The 21,567-nt window shown below is 44.6% G+C and overlaps 2 protein-coding genes across 2 annotated transcripts in view; both read right to left on the bottom strand.

Moving 5' to 3' along the window:
* Positions 1-808: 808 nt before the first annotated feature.
* On the bottom strand, positions 809-1,516 carry SCP2D1 (SCP2 sterol binding domain containing 1). The gene has a single exon (XM_029219396.1). It carries the CDS (start codon positions 1,487-1,489, stop codon positions 1,019-1,021), a length of 471 nt encoding a protein of 156 aa, XP_029075229.1. The 5' UTR covers positions 1,490-1,516; the 3' UTR covers positions 809-1,018.
* An 11,622-nt stretch (positions 1,517-13,138) lies between these two features.
* DTD1 (D-aminoacyl-tRNA deacylase 1) overlaps positions 13,139-21,567 on the bottom strand; it is a 138,563-nt gene continuing 130,134 nt past the window's right edge. Inside the window, exon 6 of the mRNA XM_029220907.1 lies at positions 13,139-13,204. The gene's annotated coding sequence lies outside the window, so the exon portion shown is untranslated. The remainder of the gene's footprint in view (positions 13,205-21,567) is intronic.

Genomic DNA, 21,567 nt, shown 5'->3' on the forward strand with positions numbered 1-21,567 from the left:
GCCCCGGTCCGGGAGGATCCCACGTGCCGCAGAGCAGCTGGGCCCGTGAGCCATGGCCGCTGAGCCTGCACGTCCTGAGCCACAACGGGAGAGGCCACAACAGTGAAAGGCCCGCGTACCGCAAAAAAAAAAAAAAAAAAAATGTTGTGCACACAAGCTCCTGACACTCCAGAAATGGCCCACAGGTGGGCTGTGTAATCTGCCTGCAGCAGATCTTTATATGATGGCAGTATCGTGTGGGTCTAGAGTAGAATAGTTATGATCAATACCGAGAGCTATGCATGAACGGCAGGAGGCGTTCTGCAAGGGTGGTCCCACCAGCATCCCCCGGGGATGCACATCTCCCCAGTCCAGACCTACAGAGTTGAAACTCTGAGGGGGGGTCCAGCAATCTGGGCTTCCAGGCAATCTGACACATGTTCTGGTTTAAACACAGATAGCCTAGAACATCGTTCAAGCCCTTTGACTCTCCTGGAATTAAATCCATCAGAAGTCACACTACGCCAAGAGTGCATCTTCTCGATGGCCTCACTCCATCCACACAGCTCTGGAACCCACCCTCTTAGAACGCTGCCACCCGCGTTAAGGTCTCCTCGAAGAACCAAGCTACCGACTGGAATGCAGACCTGCACAGTGGTGGTTACCACTTCTTTCCCAAAGCACCAGACTCAAAACAAAACAAAAGTCCCAGGAACTCAATCACTGGACCATTTAAATCCAACCGTCAAAACCACCCATTTCTCTACCTGGGGCTTTCACCCTAGCATATTATGACATAAATGAACCTAAGAAAAGAAAAAGACAAAGATTTTAGATGATACACTCCAACACTCTTTACTGCTCTAGAACCCTCGCTCCAAATTTACACATCAGCAGAAAAATTGATTAAACTTGAATAGGAAGAATTGGAGAAAAAATATTGAATACTTTTTGTTTTAATCTTCAGCTGAAGCGTGATTTCCGCTCAACATTATAATCGGAGGGAAGTGCTGGTCATTTCCTTGGTATTTTTGCAGGCTCAGTACTTAGCCCAGTCTTTGAAAACCCTCTCCAGCTTCTGGCCAAGCAGAACTTTGCCGCTCACTTTGAACTTGCCAGCAAGGAAAGCCTTCTGAGGGTTCATTTTGCCCAAAACCAGCGCCATAAAGACAGGCTCCGGGATTGTGAAGACAGTGTCCGCTGGGAGCCTGGCGGGTCCTGGATACATGCTCCCAGAGCCATTCTTCAGATCAATGGTCCACTGCAGAATGGTCTTCCCATCCTTGGTGATGTCCAGCTGAAAGATGGCATTGACTTTCTTTACCAGCTGGGCCCCCACTTCTTTGATATGATGACTGATGTCCTCAAACACAGGGAAGCTCTGGAATTCTGACAGCGCTACAGGGTGTGGCACAGTGAGTTCCTGAGCTGGACCCAATTCCTTGAGCTGGCTTGCCTGAGGCCCATCCCCTGCTTTGATCTTGAGTTGACGGTCGATTCTCTTCCACATCTTGCTGTGCTGGTCCTCTTGACCTTGCCAACTGGTTTGTAAGCAGCTGTAGCCAGATTAATATCCACAAGTTCATATTGTGACATAAAAGGAGAGGCCAAGTGGGGAATAAGACTGGTTTGTGTGCCGCAGTCTTATTGGCCAAACAGATGCTAAAATGTGACATGGGGTGAGGGCTCAGACAGGTCATTGTGAGGCAGATCCACACCACCACCCCCCAAGCCACAAGGTCCCACAAGCCCAGCCCAGAGAGGTCTGGACCCCATGTTGGGAATAAGAGAAACTGGCCCCAGAAGGTTCTTTGGTGACATGAGCTCTGTCTTTTCAACTCTTTTTTTTTTTATTTAATAAATTTATTTTATTTATTTATTTATTATTTATTTATTTTTGGCTGCATTGGGTCTTCGTTGCTGCCCACAGGCTTCTACTCTTTGTTGCAGTGCGTGGGCTTCTCACTGCGGTGGCTTCTCTTGTTGTGGAGCATGGGCTCTAAGCGCATGGGCTTCAGTAGTTGTGGCACGCGAGCTCAGCAGTTGTGGCTCGCAGGCTCAGTAGTTGTGGTGCACGGGCTTAGTCGCTCTGTGGCATGTGGAATCTTCCTGGACCAGGGCTCAAACCCGTGTCCCCTGCATTGGCAGGCGGATTCATAACCACTGCACCACCAGGGAAGTCCTCACCTCTGTCTTTTCTCTCAACTGAGAGAGCAGTTATTCTGATTCCTTCAAAAGTAGATGATCCTTAAGGCACGCTTCGCCTACCCAGGGGTGGAGTGGGAAATGCTGTTAGAACAAAACAGCTGTTTGGAGGAGGAATCAGCACCAGGGCCTGCATCAGGAAGCTTCCAGAAGCACAGTGAAAAGGGAAAAAAAAGAAACAAATATCCCTAAGATCAGCAGGAGAAGCTGCTGGTCTCACATGATGGCTGCACACACTAGCACAGCCCTCACTGAGCTGGCACTGCTCTAAGCACTGTACATGTATTAACACACTTAACCCTCCTTATAATCCTCTGAGGTGGGTACTAAGTTTAATCCTCCTTTTACAGATGAGGAAACGGAGGCAAGGAGAAATAAGTGACTTTCCAAAGTCACACAACTAGTCAGTAGGGCACCCAGGCTTAAACAGAAGTAGAATGACTCCAGAACCCACTTTTGTCTGCCTGATGTTTTCCAATGATTAGGTTGAGGAGTGTGGGCAGGAATACCACAGAAGGGATCTTGTGCCTTCTCAGTGCGTCATATCAGGGGGTACATGGTGCCAATGTGTCCCGCCTCTGGTGATGCTGATGACGCTGACCTCGATCCCTTGGTTAAGGTGGTGTCCACTGGGTCTCTCTCTGCAGAGTTACTGCTTCTCCCTTTGTAATGAATAAGTATTTTGCAGGAAGATACTTTGAGACTTTGCACATATCCCGTTTCATATCATACTCCAGCCTACTTCTGCTTGCATCCATCTGTGGCCCATCAGTGTGACGTGTGCTAAATGGTCATTTTCTATGCCCATCACTCCCTTTATTTTTTTTTAATTTATTTTTTTGGCTGCATTGGGTCTTCGTGGCTGCACGCGGGCTTTCTCTAGTTGCAGCGAGCAGGGGCTACTCTTTGTTGAGGTGCGTGGGCTTCTCACTGCGGTGGCTTCTCTTGCTATGAAGCACGGGCTCTAGGCATGTGGGCTTCAGTGGTTGTGGCAAGTGGGCTCAGTAGTTGTGGCTCGCGGGCTCTAGAGCGGCAGGCTCGGTAGTTGTGGTGCATGGGCTTAGTTGCTTCGCGGCATGTGGGATCTTCCCGGCCCAGGGATCGAACCCGTGTCCCCTGCATTGGCAGGCGGATTCTTAACCACTGCACCACCAGGGAAGTGCTGTTAGGGTTTTTAAAACTCAAACTGGTTCTCTCCGCTGCCCTCTCTCCCTCGCAAGCCTCACTCTGCCTGGCAGAAGGGGTGCTCCCTCTGTCAGTATACATAAACAAATAAAGACTCCACTTTAATGCTTAGCTTTGTGACCTGTAACAAAGAGAATATTTAACATTGCAGGTGTCAAAACAGACTAGCTTGAGTTGATAACCTAGACAATAATAACTCATTTTTCCCAGAGGGTACAGAGTGAGAGGCTGTCAGAATCAAATAGTCAGTAGAAACTAGAAGTTTAGACCAAAGAGATTCTGTAAATAAGAAAGTTGAACACAAGCGTTGAGACCAGCACCGCCCAACAGAATTTTCTGAGATAATGAAAATGTTCAGGGTCTGGGTTGTTCAAAGCGGTAGCTGTTGAGACTCACATATGGCTAGTACGACTGAGGAGCTGAGTTAAGTTTACTTAGCTCTAATTAATTTAAATTTAGGTAGTCACATGCGATTACCCATCAGCATCCTGGGAAGCAACCCCAGCATCATCGTAACTGTTGTAAAGAAGTTACATGGTCATCTAGGGGATGCTGCTCCATCTTTAACCACTGAATTACACCTAACTCATACGAAAATCTCTTCCCAAAACCCCCAATAACTCACTTGAGACTGTTACCTATATGGAACAGAGACCAGCTCCCATTGGTGGGATCTGGTTCAGGTGGGCACCCCATTTTTGGACAAGGCTAAAGGCCTAAAGACGCACATACGTACTTAAAATGGTCCAGTAACATTTATTTTTAAATAGGACACAAACATGCCTAAGTGGGTGATTATTGGGTAACTTCTGAGTGAAAGTGTATAAGGTATGACTGCCTGTAAAGCCAACATATGTAACTCCTTCCGACAGCCCATTCAGCTGTCCCTGATGGATAAAAGGTGTCTTCGTTATCAATTGCTGTGATAACGCTGCAGAACCACCCCCAAACTCAATGGCTTAAAACGATAAGCATTTATTGAGCTCATGATTTAATGGACCAGCAATTTAGGATGGGTTCAGAGCTGTAGAGAAAGCCTCAACTTTCTCTGGGACTACCTAAATAATCGTGAACAGAATGTTGGTGGAAATATGGGCGGTAAAGGCCATCCTAATGAGGTCTCAGACAGAAATGAGGAACACGTTATTGGAAACCAGAGGAAGGACCATCCTTGTTATAAAATGGCAAAGAACTTGGCCGAACTGTGGCCATGTTCTAGTGTTCTATGGAAGGTAGAACTTGCCAGTAATGAAATTGGATATTTAGCTGACGTGATCTCTAAGCACAGTGTGGAAGGTGAGGCTTGGCTCCTCCTGACTGACTGTAGCAAAATGTGAGAAGGCAGGAACGACTTCAAGATAGAATTCATAAGCAAAAAGGAAGCAGAGCTTAAAGATTTGGCTAAGAAAAGCAAGGGAAGGGTGATCCTAAAGGCAATTCAGAGACCAAGGCTGCTTCCTTGGTTTCAAAAAGGGGGTGAATGCCTTGTTTTCAACAGGCCAGATGGCATCTGCCCAAAGTAGTGGGAGTGGGATCATCTAGCACAGCCCTGGGGGTGAGACCCCTGCCTCTGAGAGCTATGGAGACTGCACCTCTGCCCCAGCGGATCTGGGACTATTACCCAGTCAACCTGAAGGGCAGAGCATGGAGCCAAAGAGAGCATTGTACTCCAGACTTAAGATCCCATAGTTTGCCTTGCCAGGTTTTGGATTTGCTTGGGACCCATACCCCCTTCCTTCTTCCCCCTATTTCTCACTTTTGCAATGAAAGTGTCTATCCTATGCCAGTTCCATTGTTGTATTTTGGAAACACATAACTCGTTTGGCTTGACAGGTTCACAGCTGGTGACGGATTCTGCCTCAGAATGAACCATATCTTGAGCATCACTCATATCTGATTTAGATGATATTTAGATATAATTTCGACTTTAGAGTTGATGCTGTAACAAGTTAAGATTTGGAGGGGTCGGAGAATGGAATGAATGTATTTTACATGCAAAAAGAACATGAATTTTGGGGGATCAGGGGCAGAATGTTATGGGTTAAATATTTGTACAACCCCCAAATTCACATGCTAAAACCCTAACCTCACCATGTGATGGTCCTAGGAAGTGGGAGGTAATTAGGATTGGATGAGGTCATGAGGGTGGGGCCCTCATGAGTGTGATTAGTGCCCTGAGTCACAGGAGACCTTGCTTCCCCTCTCTGCTCTCTAACATGAGGATACAATGAGACATACACAGCCTGCAACATGTAATGGGGCTCTCCCAAGAGGCTGGCACCCTGATCTGGGACTTCCAGCCCCCAGAACTGTGAGAAGTAAATTTCTGTTGTTTATAAGCTATCCAGTCCATGGTATTTTTATTATAGCAGCCCAAGCTAAGACAGGTGTAGACAAAGGAAAGGGCAAAGATCAATAATGATATTAATAAACTACACCCACAGGAAGACAGTGCCAAGCCCTGGAAGCCTTTCTTTCTGGAAAAGAAGTCACTGAACTACACCAAACTCATGCACAAATATATTTTTAAAGTCCCAGTAACTTAGACTTTTAAATATATAGAACAGAGATCACCCCTTTCTTACACTCCCAAAAGGCATCACTGGCCAATGTAAGGGCTTCTTATTTTAAGAAACAGCTAAAGGCCCAAAGACAGGCAAATACTTAAAATAAAACAGTTATACTTATCTTTCCATATGCCATATGTATGTCCAAGTGGTAACTTTTTTTTTAATTAGATAAAATGTGTAAGTTATGCCTGCCCATAAATTAATAAAACTGATTTGAACAAACAAAAACACAAAGTTTCTACGAAAAGCAGTGCACTTTTCCAGTGATGTTGACATTATTCAGAACATTTTTCAGAATACAATACCTCTTTTATAAACACTGTCAGAAACAAAAGGCGTGTTCTTTTACTCTCCTACACCATCTAGAATGCTTTCAGCTACAAGCACCAAAAACAGCCACAACTCAACGGGCTTCAACAGTAAAGGGAATTATCTCCCATTAAAGAAGTCCTAAGGCAGGGCTAGAGGGACGGACCACCAGGCAGGCTCAGGACCGGGGTTTCCCAGGACACAGGACCTTCAGTGCTAAATCCGGCAAGTCCCAGGCAAGCGGGAGGCGTTGGCTACTCCAGGGTTGGTTCCTTGAGCAGCTCAATGAGTCTTCAAGGACCCAGGGTCCTTCCTTCCATCATCCTGCTGCACGTTCTTCTAAGGCCAGTGACCCTTGTGGCGGCAACACTTTGGGGCTACATTCAGTAGAACAACAAAGAGAGCCATTTTCTCCTACACTTCTCTCTTTACCGGAAGGGCGTATTCTCCCCAAGTCCTTTGGCGACTTTGCCCCCATCTCACTGGCTAGGACGGTGTTCCTTACACTTACCAGGATCAGCTTAGGTCTGTGGCTAGAAAATGTCACCTGCCAGATCAGTAAACCAAGGATGTCATGGCCATCAAGCCCTCAGCCACTACAGCCAACTCTGACGGTGCACCCTGAAGGGATTCAGGATGGAGAAAAGCAGGATAACCACCCTAGAGAGCTGAGGTACATATCAAAGGAATGATCTCAGGATCTTCCCATACAAAGGAAAGCAACTAAATTCCTTAACTTGAGGTGTCAGGTTTTCTTTAATGAACAGTAACCTTTTGATGTTACACTACCTGGTTTTATTGGGTTTGTTTGTTGTTGTTGCAAAACTCCTATATATGCTGGCTGCTCCCTCACCTCTTCAGAACAGTCCCCAGAGCCAACTGAGAGGCTATCTCCCAGGCTTAAGTCCTCAGTTTTGTCCACCAGATAAAACATAATCCTCGCTTTTAGGTTGTGCATTTTTTTTCAGTGGACAGGTTCACCAAGTCACCTTTGAGGCAGGACTCAATCAGCTTTCCCTAACCTCCTGGCTGCGTGGAGGAGCGTGGAACGCAATCGGCGTGTTGGGAAGGAAAAGGGAGAACCAAGAGTGAACACTGCGCATCCTCTGAGGAGGGTGTCTCCACTCAGGAGACCACCGAGGGGCAGGGGTAAGAATGGCACAGATCACGGACCTGTTAGAGGGATGTGACCTTCCCCACGTTGGGTAGGGAGCTGGCTACACAGGGGCCGAGTCTGAGAGCAGCGCGGCGGCAGCCCATCCCAGACACTAGGGAAGTGGTCAGCGGCAGAGGAAGCCCTTGCCCACGAGGCAAGCCAGCCGGACCCGGGATGCTCCCTCGAGCTCAACGGCACCTGAGCACCCGCGCCCACCTTTTTCCAGTAGAAAGACACACATGTTGCATCACTTTTGTCTCGCAAGGCTCCCACGAGGTCAGCGCCCACGCTAACCCCAGAAGTCTGCAGGGAGGGGAATTCTGGGAAATGTAGTTCCAGCTGCGCTAATTTGTCCAAGAACAAAGCCGGAACCATGCAGTGTGCTTTGAGTTTTGGAAACAGCCTAGTTAAAATCTCAAGCTAAGTCTAAGGGATAAAGTGGTTCAATAAGCCGAGCACTGGCATTTAGTTATTGTGGAGGAAATGCCGCTTTATTCTTATTTTCTTTCCTTTTTCCCCACTCACTGTTATGGATTGTGGTCACCCCACCAGAGCAGAGGAAAGTAAAAAGACAACTCCCACTAATGCACAGCTTGGACTGGATGTGAGACCTGTGAAGGATAAACTGCTGACGACCCCCTGGAAAAAAGTCAGATGCAATTAATCGTAAGAGCTGGGTCGGCCCCTAAGTTTTCCTGAACTCAGCAAGTCAAAAACACTGTGCCTATGGGACAAATCTTCGTAAATTCTCTCGGCAGTTTTGAAAGATTTATCAATGCGAAACTGGGAGGGGGGTGGGGGTGAAAACCAAAGAACAAGATCTCTGACAGACAAGCATGAGTGATGCCTGTTTTGTACAAGTCTTTAACAGTGGTTACCACAACTGTATACACGTAACAGAAGCCCAAATGTAAAGAGAGTCTGCAAAGATCTTGTAATTATTCATTTAAAAACGAGGACCTGATTGGGACATCCCTGGTGGTCCAATGGTTAGGAATCCACCTTCCAATGCAAGAGACATGGGTTTGATCCCTTGTCAGGGAAATAAGATCCCACATGCCATGGGGCAACTAAGCCTGCACGCTGCAACTACTGAGCGCATACACTCTGGAGTCCACACCACAACTAGAGAGAAGCCTGTGCAACACAACAAAGATCCCACGTGCCACAACTAAGACATGACACAGCCAAAAACTAAAATAAATAAATATTTTTAAAAAACAAATGAGGACCTGGGACTTCCCTGGTGGTCCAGTGGGTAAGAATCCACACTTCCAATGCAGGGATCCAGATTCGATCCCTGCTCAGGGAACTAGATCCCACATGCATGCTGCAACTAAGAGTTCACGTGCTGCAACTAAGAGTCCACATGCTGCAACTAAGAAGTCCACATGCAGCAGCTAAAAAGTCCATATGCTGCAACTAACAGTCCTCAGGCCACAACTAAAGATCCCACACATGGCAAGGAAGATCTCGCGTGCTCAACTAAGACCCGGAGCAGCCTAAATAAATAAATATTTTTTTTAAAAAAATGAGGACTTTTACTGATAGACACAACAGGAATGAATATCAAAGATGTTATGCCAGTACCTCCCATCAGGAAGCTTGCACAAACCCCTTAGATAGCCTCATCCACCAGAGGGCAGACAGCAGAAGCAAGAAGAACTACAATCCTGCAGCCTGTGGAACAAAAACCACATTCACAGAAAGATAGACAAAATGAAAAGGCAGAGGACTATGTACCAGATGAAGGAACAAGATAAACCCCCAGAAAAACAACTAAATGGAGATAGGCAACCTTCCAGAAAAAGAATTCAGAATACTGATAGTGAGGATGATCTAGGACCTCAGGAAAAAGAATTGAGGCAAAGATTGAGAAGATGCAAGAAATGTCTAACAAAGACCTAGAAGAATTAAAGAACAAACACCTAGGAGAATTAAAGAACCAACAAACATAGATGAACAATACAATAACTGAAATGAAAACTACACTAGAAGGAATCAATAGCAGAATAACTGAGGCAGAAGAACGGATAAGTGACCTGGAAGACAGAATGGTGGAATTCACTGCTGCGGAACAGAATAAAGAAAAAAGAATGAAAAGAAATGAAGACAGCCTAAGAGACCTCTGGGACAACATTAAACGCACCAACATTTGCATTATAGGGGTCCCAGAAGGAGAAGAGAGAGAGAAAGGACCCGAGAAAATATTTGAAGAGATTATAGTCGAAAACTTCCCTAACATGGGAAAGGAACTAGCCACCCAAGTCCAGGAAGTGCAGGGAGTCTCAGGCAGGATAAACCCAAAAAGAAACACGCCAAGACACATAGTAATCCAGTTGACAAAAATTAAAGAAAAATTATTAAAAGCAACAAGGGAAAAATGAAAAATAACATACAAGGGAACTCCAATAAGGTTAACAACTGATTTCTCAGCAGAAACTCTACAAGCCAGAAGGGAGTGGCACAATATACCTAAAATGATGAAAGGGAGGAAGCTACAACCAAGTTTACTCTACCTGGCAAGGATCTCATTCAAATTCGATGGAGAAATCAAAAGCTTTACAGACAAGCAAAAGCTAAGAGAATTCAGCACCACCAAACCAGCTCTACAACAAATGCTAAAGGAACTTCTCTAAGTGGGAAACACAAGAGAAGAAAAGGACCTACAAAAACAAACCCAAAACTGTTAAGAAAATAGTCATAGGAACATACATATCGATAATTACCTTAAATGTGAATGGATCATATGCTCCAACCAAAAGACACAGGCTTGCTGAATGGATACAAAAACAAGACCCATATATATGCTGTCTACAAGAGACCCACTTCAGACCTAGGGACACATACAGACTGAAAGTGAGGGGTTGGAAAAAGATATTCCATGCAAATGGAAATCAAAAGAAAGCTGGAATAGCAATACTCATATAGATAAAATAGACTTTAAAATAAAGAATGTTACAAGAGACAAGGAAGGACTCTATATAATGATCAAGGGATCAATCCAAGAAGATTAAACAATTATAAATATATATGGGGCTTCCCTGGTGGTGCAGTGGTTAAGAATCTGCCTGCCAATGCAGGGGACACGGGTTCGAGCCCTGGTCCGGGAACATCCCACATGCTGCAGAGCAACTAAGCCCATGTGCCACAACTACTGAACCCGCGAGCCACAATTACTGAACCCGCGAGCCACAACTACTGAAGCCCACGTGCCTAGAGCCCGTGCTCTGCAACAAGAGAAGCCGCCACAATGAGAAACCTGTGCACCGCAAAAAAGAGTAGCCCCTGCTCGCCGCAACTAGAGAAAGCCTGCACACAGCAACAAAGACGCAACACAGCCCCAAATTAATTAATTGATTGATTAATTAAAATATGTATATATATATATATATATATATGCACCCAACACAGGAGCACCTCAATACATAAGGCAAATGCTAACAGCTATAAAATAGGAGATCGACAGTAACACAGTAATAGTGGGGGACTTTAACACCTCACTTACACTAATGGACAGATCATCCAGACAGAAAATTAATAAGGAAACACAAGCTTTAAATGACACAATAGACCAGATAGATTTAATTGATATTTATAGGACATTCCATCCGAAAACAGCAGATTACACTTTCTTCTCAAGTGCACACGGAACATTCTCCAGGATAGATCACATCTTGGGTCACAAATCAAGCCTCAGTAAATTTAAGAGAACTGAAATCATATCAAGCTTCTTTTCTGACCACACGTTATGAGATTAGAAATAAATTGTATGGAAAAAAACAAAACACAAACACATGGAGCCAAACAATATGTTACTAAATAACCAAGAGATCACTGAAGAAATCAAAGAGGAAATCAAAAAATACCAAGAAACAAATGACAATGAAAATACGACGATCCAAAATCTATGGGTTGCAGCAAAAGCACTTCTAAGAGGGAAGTTTATAGCAATACAATCCTACCTCAAGAAACAAGAAAAATTTCAAATAAACAGTCTAACCTTACACCTAAAGGAACTAGAGAAAGAAGAACAAACAAAACCCAAAGTTAGCAGAAGGAAAGAAATCATAAAGATCAGAGCAGAAATAAATGAAATAGAAACAAAGAAAACAATAGCAAAGATCAATAAAACTAGAAGCTGGTTCTTTGAGAAGATAAACAAAATTGATAAACCTTTAGCCAAACTCATCAAGAAAAAGAGGGAGAGGACTCAAATCAATAAAATTAGAAATGAAAAAGGAGAAGTTACAATGGACACCGTAGAAATACAAAGCATCCTAAGAGACTACTACAAGCAACTCTGTGCCAATAAAATGGACAACCTGAAAGAAATGGACAAATTCTTAGAAAGGTATAAGCTTCCAAGACTGAACCAGGAAGAAACAGAAAATATAAACAAACCAATCACAAGTAATGAAACTGAAACTGTGATTAAAAATCTTCCAGCAAACAAAAGTCCAGGACCAGATGGCTTCACAGGTGAATTCTATCAAACATTCAGAAAAAAGCTAACACCCATCCTTCTCAAACTCTTCCCAAAAATTGCAGAGGAAGGAACACTCCCAAACTCATTCTACGAGGTCACCATCACCCTGATACCAAAACCAGACACAGATACTACAAAAAAAGAAAATTACAGGCCAATATCATTGATGAATATAGATGCAAAAATCCTCAAAAAAAAAAGTTATGCCAAAAGGCTACATAGTATATATAATTCCATTTATATGAAGTTCTAAAACTGGCAAAACTAATCTATAATGGAAAAAAATCAAAATAGTCTTTCCTCTGAGGCGTGAGGATGAGATTAACTAGAAAGGGGCATGAAGAGCCTTTCAGGGATGACAGGTATATACATCTGTCAAAATTCTCTATGGAGTAAAGTGTACTGATACCTGCAACTTGTTTTGAAATGCATTAAAAAATAAGATGGACTGATGGATGGATAGATAGACATGTAACAAAACAAATACAGCAAAATGTTAATTGTAGAATCTAGGTGGTGGGTATATGAGTGTTCATGATTCAGCCCAGTATTGAATTGTAGATAGATGCTAACATACTGACCCGTGAAGAAATGGGAAAAAAGCTGTTAGAAAAGGATTCATAAAAGTTACGGTCAATTAAAAAGAAGATATCCACAGGCAGGCCAGACATTCAGAACACACAGTGTGGTTCATGCTATTCCTTTTTAAATATATGAAATACAATCACCCTGTTGAATTCAGTTCCTCTCACAGTTAGTAGGTGCTTGTTATGTGATGAGTCCAAGCTGAATACTGGCAAATTTTGTCCACAGCACACAAAGAATCTCTCTCTACCTATTCTCCATTCATCAGCCCTGTATCAGTCAGCTCTAACATAATGTGCTGCATAACAAACACCACAGAGCTCAGAGGCTCACAGCAATAAGCAATTATTTCTTGCTTACATGGTTGCAGAGAGGCTAGGGATTGGCCAATGTAGGTGGGGTGCTCCACTGGGCTAGGCTGCTGGCCCTGAGTGTCTCTCACTCTTCCTGACCAGCAGGCTCCTGGGGGCAGGTTCTTCTCATGAGGAAGACCACAACACAAGAAGGCAAGACCTCCTGCACAAGTACACGCCAAGACTTTGCTCACATTTCTGCTAAAACTCCATTAGCCAAAGCAAGTAACACAACCAATCCAAATAATCACATTCACCCAGATCTGGAAATGGAGGATTCACCTCCAGCTCTTTATTTATCACTGCAAGGGATTCTGGGGCTGCTTCGGTGCCAGTGTCTCTGTCTGCTTCAGTGGCCTCTCCACATCTTCCACTGTGAAGGAAAAACAAATCTCGAGTGTGTAACTACACCAGTTCAAGTGAACTGTTCTATTTTGCCTCCAGCTTCCCTCAACGTAGAGCCCCAAGGGGACAATTACAAACATTGGGCCAAGAGAAGGAATACAGGGCACTTGTTTTTCTGCTGTAGGAGAAGTCAATTAGAGTTTCCAGTTTCCACTGTTAAATGTCACCCTTTTACAACATCTTGGAGGAGAGCTGGCAGTCCTGTCCTTAGGGAGAAAGAACTCTTTCAAGGAAAGGCTTATTGTCTAAAGAGACACAGAAGGGTCCAGAGATTAAAGGACCCTCTCAGGCTGTCTGAATTTCCCAGGGCTCTCGGTTTCTATTTTGAGCTGAACATTTGGCTACCCTGTAGCCTCCAGTGAGCCTTTTTAGCCTCCCTGCACCACTTTTGTACTGTTTGCAAAAAGAGATAATAAACCTTGCTGCTAGGTAATGCATATAAAGTGCCCCGAGGAGCTCGGAGGGGAGGTAGGCTTCTCGAAGGGAAAGCTGTCAGCATGTTCTCTCCTGATGTCCGGATATTTTCAGTGTCTGGTACCCCTCATTAGAGCATCTGGTCCTTCCTCTGAGAAGTCAGACAAAAGCCAGAATAAATGGAGCAGAGAGGCTTCCTTCTCTCGCCTCTGCTGCAAAGGAGATGCATCAAATTGAGTGATGAACAATCACTCTTCTTCACTTGCTAACACTCTGTGCCCTGTTTTCAAATTAAGGAGCATGTTGTTGGCATGCCTGAAAGGTTAAACGCTCCCACTTCGTTGCTGCAGCCACTAATTGGTGCTTTATCACAATTTCTGTGCGGGGAACTTCCTGTCCTCAAAACCCTTCCTCCAAAGAGCTGGGTGAGACTTTGAGAGCATCTCGCATTTCTAACGTTAGATTATAAATCTCTCTTCTGCTTGCAGGGTGGTGTTGCCCCTAAAAAGACCCCATCTGTTAATTGTCTGCAACTTATTCTGAAAGGCACCAAAAAATAAGAAGGGTTGGTGCATTTTTAATTTTTAAAAAATTATTTTAAAATAATTTTTCCCCTTTTCAATTATAGGGGGATTCATTTTCTCCCTCTCTTGGTATTTAACCCTTATTTATAGAACAGGAACTTTGGACTTTTCCAAAGTATTAGGAGGCAAGGAGGTGGCAGCTGGAACTCTCATAATGCCACCAGCGGCAGCGCCAAACGGTTCCACTCTGGAAAAGAGGTTTCAGTATCTAAAATGGTTAGGTATTTTTGTTGGATGTATCTGTACAAGTGGAATTGCTGGGCCCCAGACGATATTTCTAGGGATATAGCAACCAGAAATACCTGCATTTTGTTTTCAAAAAAGACACATATTACAATGTGTTGCCAAATCTGGCAACCACCCATACGCTCATCAACAGAAGAATGGATAAATAAATTACAGGGTATCCACAAAGTAGGATACTAAACAGCAATGGGAATTAACAATCTACATCTATACACAACATAGTGAAACTCGCAATCATAATTTTGAACAAAAGAAGCCAGACTTCCCCCCTGCCAAAAAGGAGTTCATACAGCTTCCAGAGGGCTGGTAATTTTCTAATTCTTGATCTGGGCGTTTTACATGAGTGTCTTTCATTTGGGAAAATGTACTGAGCCATACATTTATGATGTGTGTTCTTCTCTACAGGTATATTATGCTTCAATGAGAGGTTTTAAATATTTATGCACACAGAAAAATTGTCCGAAAATCAGAACAGAAAGTATTGGAGGAAAGTGTCCACCTAATCTTCCACTCTCCCTCCCCACTCCTACCTGTGGGAAAAGCAGGGCCACGGCTGACTGGCGGTGAGGAGGGAGCAGGAACCAGAGCTACACAGATCCTGGGTGGCCCATTTTCCCCAGGATCCCAAGCGCCGCTCTGATCCCTCTGTCTTGACTGCCATAACTTGAAACGTGAGAGGCAACGATTCTTTTGCCTGGCCAAACCAGTGGACCTGCTCTGCAGACCCAGGTACCGCTGCTCATGGGCAACTCAAGTCCAGAAGGGAAGAAGCAGGAAGCCCTGTCTGGCTGTCGCCCAAACCACATTCTCTGGTCCAGGGCTGCCAGCAACAGAGGTGCTACTTTGACCTCCAATTCCCATTGCTTGCATCAATTTCTCAACTGATTCCAAAGATGGAAGGGGAAGACGCATGATTTATTATCACCCCCTAAACTCAACAACGTTTTTCTCGGTAGTTAAGAAATGAAGACAAGAATTAATGTATTGTTCTTCTTTTATGGAGCATTAAGACCAGAGGCTGTGAGTTCCTAATGGATCCGAGGAGATGATGCCTACCCCTTTGGAACAAAACCAACTGGGTAATTAGAAAAGAAGAATGAGATTATCTAATCTCCTTCCTGTAATATTTCCCTGTATTAACAAGAAACTGCTTCTCTGGGTGACTCCTGAGATGGAGATTTAGAGGTTTCGAATGTAGTGTCAGAGGTCATCCCATTGCTGAGTTAGATGTCCCAGGCACCAACTGCCATAGATGGAGGAAACGGGGCCACAGTAGTTTTCAGCTCCTCCCATCAAGAAGTGAAGTCCGTCTCTCCATCCCTGCGGTCTGGGTCTGGCCAAGTGACTTGCTTTAGACAGTGGGATGTAGCGACTGTAAGACAAACAGGAGCTTGAAAAGTGCCGCACAATTGGGCGTGCCCTATTGTTACTAGAACCATTCCACCACCACGTGAGGAAGCCTGGGCTAGCCTGCCCGAGGATAGGAGACTGCATGGATTGAGGCCCCAGCCATGGTGGCCAAGGCCCCAGAAATACACATGAGATGCCTAGACCACCCAGCCCCAGCTGAGCAGCCCATGTGAGAAGAGCCGCCTAGACAACCCACAGAACCATGAGAAATGAACAATATGTGTTACCACTCCACACCTATTGGAATAGCCAAAATCCATAACGCTGACAACACCGAGTGCTAGCAAGGATGTGGAGAAACAGAGAGGCACTCTCATTCATCGCTGGTGAGAATGTGAAATGATACAGCTACTTTGGAAGACAGTTTGGTAGTTTCTCACAAAACTAAACATACTCTTACTGTATGATCCAGCTATTGTTGGTATTTACTCAAATGAGCAGAAAACTACGTCCACACAAAAACCTGCACTTGGATATTTATAGCAGCTTTATTCATGATTGCCAAAACTTGTAGCAACCAAGATGTCCTTCAGTAGGTTAAAAAATAGACTGTGGTACATCCAGACAATGGAATATTACTCAGCACTAAAAAGAAATGATCTGTCAAGCCATGGAAAGACATGGAGGAATCTTAAATGCATATTACTAAGTGAAAGAAGCCAATCTGAAAAGGTCACATACTTTATAATTCCAGCTATATGATATTCTAGAAAAGGCAAAACAATGGAGACAGTGAAAAAGATCAGTAGTTGTCAGGTCTCGGGCGTAGTGGGGACTGAACAGCTGGAGCACAGAGGATTTTAGGGCAGTGAAACTGTTCTGTATGATACTATAATAGTGGATACATGTCATCAATTTGTCAGAACCCATTGGATGTGCAACACCAAGAGTGAACCCTAATGTAAACTGTACACTTTGGGTGACAATGATGTCTCAATGCAGGTTCACTGATTTTAACAAATGTACCATCTTGGTGGGGAGTACTGATGCTGGGGGAGGCTATGCAGGTGTTGGAGCAGGAGTATATGGGAACTCTCTGCACTTTTTACTCAGTTTTGCTATGAACCCAAAACTGCTCTAAAAAATAAAGTCAATTAGGCTTCCCTGGTGGCGCAGTGGTTGAGAGTCCGCCTGCCGATGCAGGGGACACGGGTTCGTGCCCTGGTCCGGGAAGATCCCACATGCCGCCGAGTGGCTGGGCCTGTGGGCCATGGCTGCTGAGCCTGTGAGTCCGGAGCCTGTGCTCCGCAACGGGAGAGGCCACAGCAGGGAGAGGCCACAGCAGTGGGAGGCCCACGTACTGCAAAAAAATAAAGTCAATTAAAAATAACATGTGTTATTCTAAGCCACTAAGTTTTGAGGTGGCTTGTTACACAGCAAAAGCTAACTGATACTCTGGGTCAAACACTGAGTGGGGAGGAGAATCAAGGGGAATCAAATCTGTCACCTCAGCATCACAAACACAAATGATGCGAAAACACAGGAATAAACAGCCATCGTGGAATTCAGGAGGGAGTATAGCTGTGCCTGTAGTTGGGCAAGTTAGTTAAAACCAGATGACAGGCTGGGTCTGACATTTTACAAGAAGGACACACTTTACAGGCCCCACTGTGTGCTGTTTTAGTCTTTTCCTTACTGTTAGGGGAACGGACTCCCTCCACTGAGGCCTGACAGTAAAATTCCTTTTTCTGGAAGTCTCAAAGGTGAAGCACAAGGTAATGAATGCAATTCCTATGTTTACTTTTAAAGAGGCAGAGTATGGGCTGCTCGGACCTGAGCGGTTCAGCGTGTGCCTGTCCTCCAGTCACCGGATCCCAAAGGGTCTGGTTGTCAGCACCAAGGAGGGAAGAAAAGGTAACAGGAAATATTGACATGATGGACTACCCAGAAGTAATTTATTTGATCCTTTGGAATGAGTGACGTCACCACCCCTCTGCCTCCTTCGTCACCCACCTTGCCTTCTATTTCCCCCGTCCCTGCCACACGCACACACACCAGCAAACACAACACTGCACTGGGTCCTAGTCCCTTTGTAAAAGACCCTGACACCAACAACCAAGGATTTCTCTGGGCATCAGGGATCATGTACTGAGAATGCTGCCTTGGATGGTGATACAAGAAAATTCCCTGTGGATGAAAAGCTGAAGCCGGGCAGCTGAGGTCAGACACCAGCCCCAGCAGCTGGGAACCCTCATCCAGTTCTGCAACAGACTCTGGGAGTCAGGGGGGACACTGGGGGGTAGCGTAGAGGGAAGGAGCACAGCTCATTAACAGAGGGAGCTGGCAATGGTTTCAAATTAGCACCGTCTCCTGAACTGATAAGAATTCCACCAAGGCCGTTAATTAGCTGCTAACCATATGCCTCTCTTCTCTGAATGTGCTTCCTGATTCAACATGAAAATGACGACTAAATTCCAGACTGGTCGTGGGCTTGAACTTTCATACCTGAGCTGCTTTATTCATAGTCTCCTCCCACATTCATAGGACAATCCGGGATGTGAAGAAAACTGTCCTGGACAGTGATGAGACAACCCTTCTTCTTCAAGAAGACAGGAACAATTAGGGAAGTTATGTCCACAGATTTGGAGAGGTTTTCTAGTTTAAATCAAACAATACCTTGAAGACTTCCCTAAATTCTTCATCTGTGACCATATAGGTCAAAAAATGAGGCACTGGGGAGGGATGAATTGGGAGGTTGGGGGTGACATATACACACTACTATATATAAAATAGATCACTAATAAGGACCTACTGTAAAGCACAGGGAACTCTACTCAATACTCTGTAATGGCCTATATGGGAAAAGAATCTAAAAAAAGAGAGGATGTATGTATATGTATAAATGATTCACTTTGCTGTACACCTGAAACTAACACAACAGTGTAAGTCAACTATACCCCAATAAAAATTTTAAAAAAAAATGAGCTGGACACAAAAGACCTAAGAAACATGCTTTTTTTTTTTAAACTGCATTTCAAGCTTTATAAAAATGTGTGTGTGTGTGTGTGTGTTAATGTCTTGTCCCCATCCAAAGTCACATTATGATATTGGATCATTTTTAAAAATTATATTCCTTCTTTTACCAACGTCAATAAAGTGCTGACAAAACCAGGTGTCGGCAAGAAGACAAAGCAGTTGGAATTCTCATACACTGCTGATGGAGGCACAAAACGATACAGGGCTTTTTGCTTTCTTTTGCTTTCAGTGGGGGACAAAGAGTCTGCTGTTCAACATTTACACTACAGCACTGGGGAGCTAGTGAGAGTTTATATCGGGCAGCGTTCTTAGTTGCAGACAACAGAATCCACTCAGCCTGCCCCACGTGCATCTATTTGGATGGGCTCCTCCAACCTCCAGATGAGAAAATGCTACGTTTAAGTTTCTGTCACTTTCTACCAGAAACTACTTCTACCAGGAAACTGCTTCCCCATTTGCAAGTATGGCGGTTTTAAAACATGACCCTAAAATTATTTGATGCTCCCTTCAGGGAGAGAGTGGGGACTGCTTCCCTTCCTGTGCATCTGGGTGGGCTTATGACGGCTTGGAGCAATAGACAATGTCAGAAATAAAGCTGTTTGACTTCCAAGGCTGGATCAAAAAAGGCATGCGGCTTCACTTTGTGCACTGGACACCAGAACTTGGAGCCTGAGCTGGCCCATAGGAAGGTCAACATGTGGAAGCCGCCATGTTATGAGGAAGCCCAACCACGTGGGGAAGCAGAGGGGGAGTGTCAGCTCTCTCAGTCTTCAATTCTTCCTGCTTCAGGCACTAGACATGAGAGCAAAGGAGCCTTGGGATGATTCCAGCCCCCAAGTGTGGAGTCACCCCTGCCCCAGCACTGAAGTCTTCCCAGGGAAGGCCTTAGAAATCAAGGAGCAGAGACAAGTTATCCCTGGCATGCCCTGCCTAACTTCCTGACCCACTGAATCTGTTAAGCATAATAAGATGGTTGTCTTAAGCAGCTAAGTTCTCCGGTAATTTGTAAGTAGCAATAGTAACTGGAACGGCAAGCAAGCCCGTGTACAGCAGGGCGGTTACGCTGAAGCTGCTTGCACCGCAGGCAGAGTCCTCGGGAGCCGCCCGGGGGAAGGCATCTGTGGCCCCTTTTTTGAAACATCTGAACCGTGGCAGGGGCTGGACCTGGGTCTCAGCAAAAGAAGGAATGTGGCAGTCCTGCTCTGGCACGTAAGACCATCAATACACCCAAAGTAACAGTCAGCACAGCCGTGTGTGCACATCACCAGGTGAGACCACCTGGAGTGCTGAGCCCTGAGCCAAAGACTCTTGAGGGTGGGGGGCAGTGGGAGAAGATCCTGTCTGGTTCTGTTTTTCAAGGGCTCTTTTGCTCTGACCCAATAAACATAAAATTGGGAAATCTCTAGAGAAGAGACTCCTTTGTACTTTGGAGAGAGTTTGAACATTCTGGGCTTCCCTGGGGGTGAAAAATGCTACAAAAAGTCCATTTCTCTTTTCATTATAGATAGTACTCGTGATTTTAAAGTCTGTTAAAAATGACAACTAAAACATGGTTTGGGCATTTGCAATTAGATGGAAAAAAGTGTTTATTCATGCGAAATCAAGTAAAGAGGCAGTAATGGTGCAGACAGATGAGGCCACAAGCTACTCTGCACAATTCCTCAGACGGTAGACTTGCAGCAAGAGAGATTCCAGAGGCTACCTCCTCTGGGTAGTTGCTCCAGTGCCCAATTTTGCCCTGACACAGCTCGTTCAAACTGGATCTTCATTCTTAGGTAGCTCGAACCATAATTATTCATTGATCCTAATGCATCGGTGGGGTTCAGGGCACCAGTGGGCTCCAGCAGCGCTTCCTCCCTTCTCCCCACAGGCCTGCAGGAGGCAAGGGCCTCTGGCTGCCTCAATGTCCTGTGTTTGCTCTCCTGACCCTCCCTCACCTCTGTAAGAAGTCCTTTCATTAAAGTCTCTTGAAGCAGCTAAGATGGACTCTGTTTCCTCACTAATGCTGTAGATGAACAAAATCTTCGGTCAGTGCAGAGTTTAGAAAGCCAGGTAGTCTTTCTGACAAGATTCTCCACGAGCTTCCCCATCACTGAGTCACCTGGTTTTTCAAGAGAAAATGCCCTGTGGATTGGACCACTCATCACTTAGGTATTGTGTTCAGCTGCAAGTAAGGGGGAGAAAGCAATGGCTTAATAAAAAAGAATGAAATAATGCCATTTGCGGCAACATGGATGGACCTAGAGATTATCATACTAAGTGAAGTAAGTCAGAAAGAGAAAGACAAACACCATGTGATGTCACTTATATGTGGAATCTAAAACATGACACAAATGAACCTATCTACGAAACAGAAACAGACTCACATAGAGAACGGACTTGTGGTTGCTGAGGGTGGGGGAGGGATGGATTGGGAGTTTGGGATTAGCAGATGCAAACTAGTATATATGGATGAACAACAAGGTCCTACTGTACAGCACAGGGAACTATATTCAATATCCTGTGATCAACCATAATGGAAAAGAGTATGAAAAAGTATATATACATAAACCGAATCACTTTGCTACACAGTAGAAATTAATACAACATTATAAATCAACTATACTTCAATAAAGTTTTTTCAAAAAAGCAATGGCTCAGATAAAGGCTTGGCAAACTTTCTCTCCAAGGGCCAGATAAGATAGTAAATATTTTAGGCTGC

Source organism: Monodon monoceros, unplaced genomic scaffold (genome assembly GCF_005190385.1).
Source record: "Monodon monoceros isolate NGI ecotype Baffin Bay Population unplaced genomic scaffold, NGI_Narwhal_1 Super_Scaffold_13, whole genome shotgun sequence".
NCBI classification, from domain to species: Eukaryota; Metazoa; Chordata; class Mammalia; order Artiodactyla; family Monodontidae; genus Monodon; species Monodon monoceros.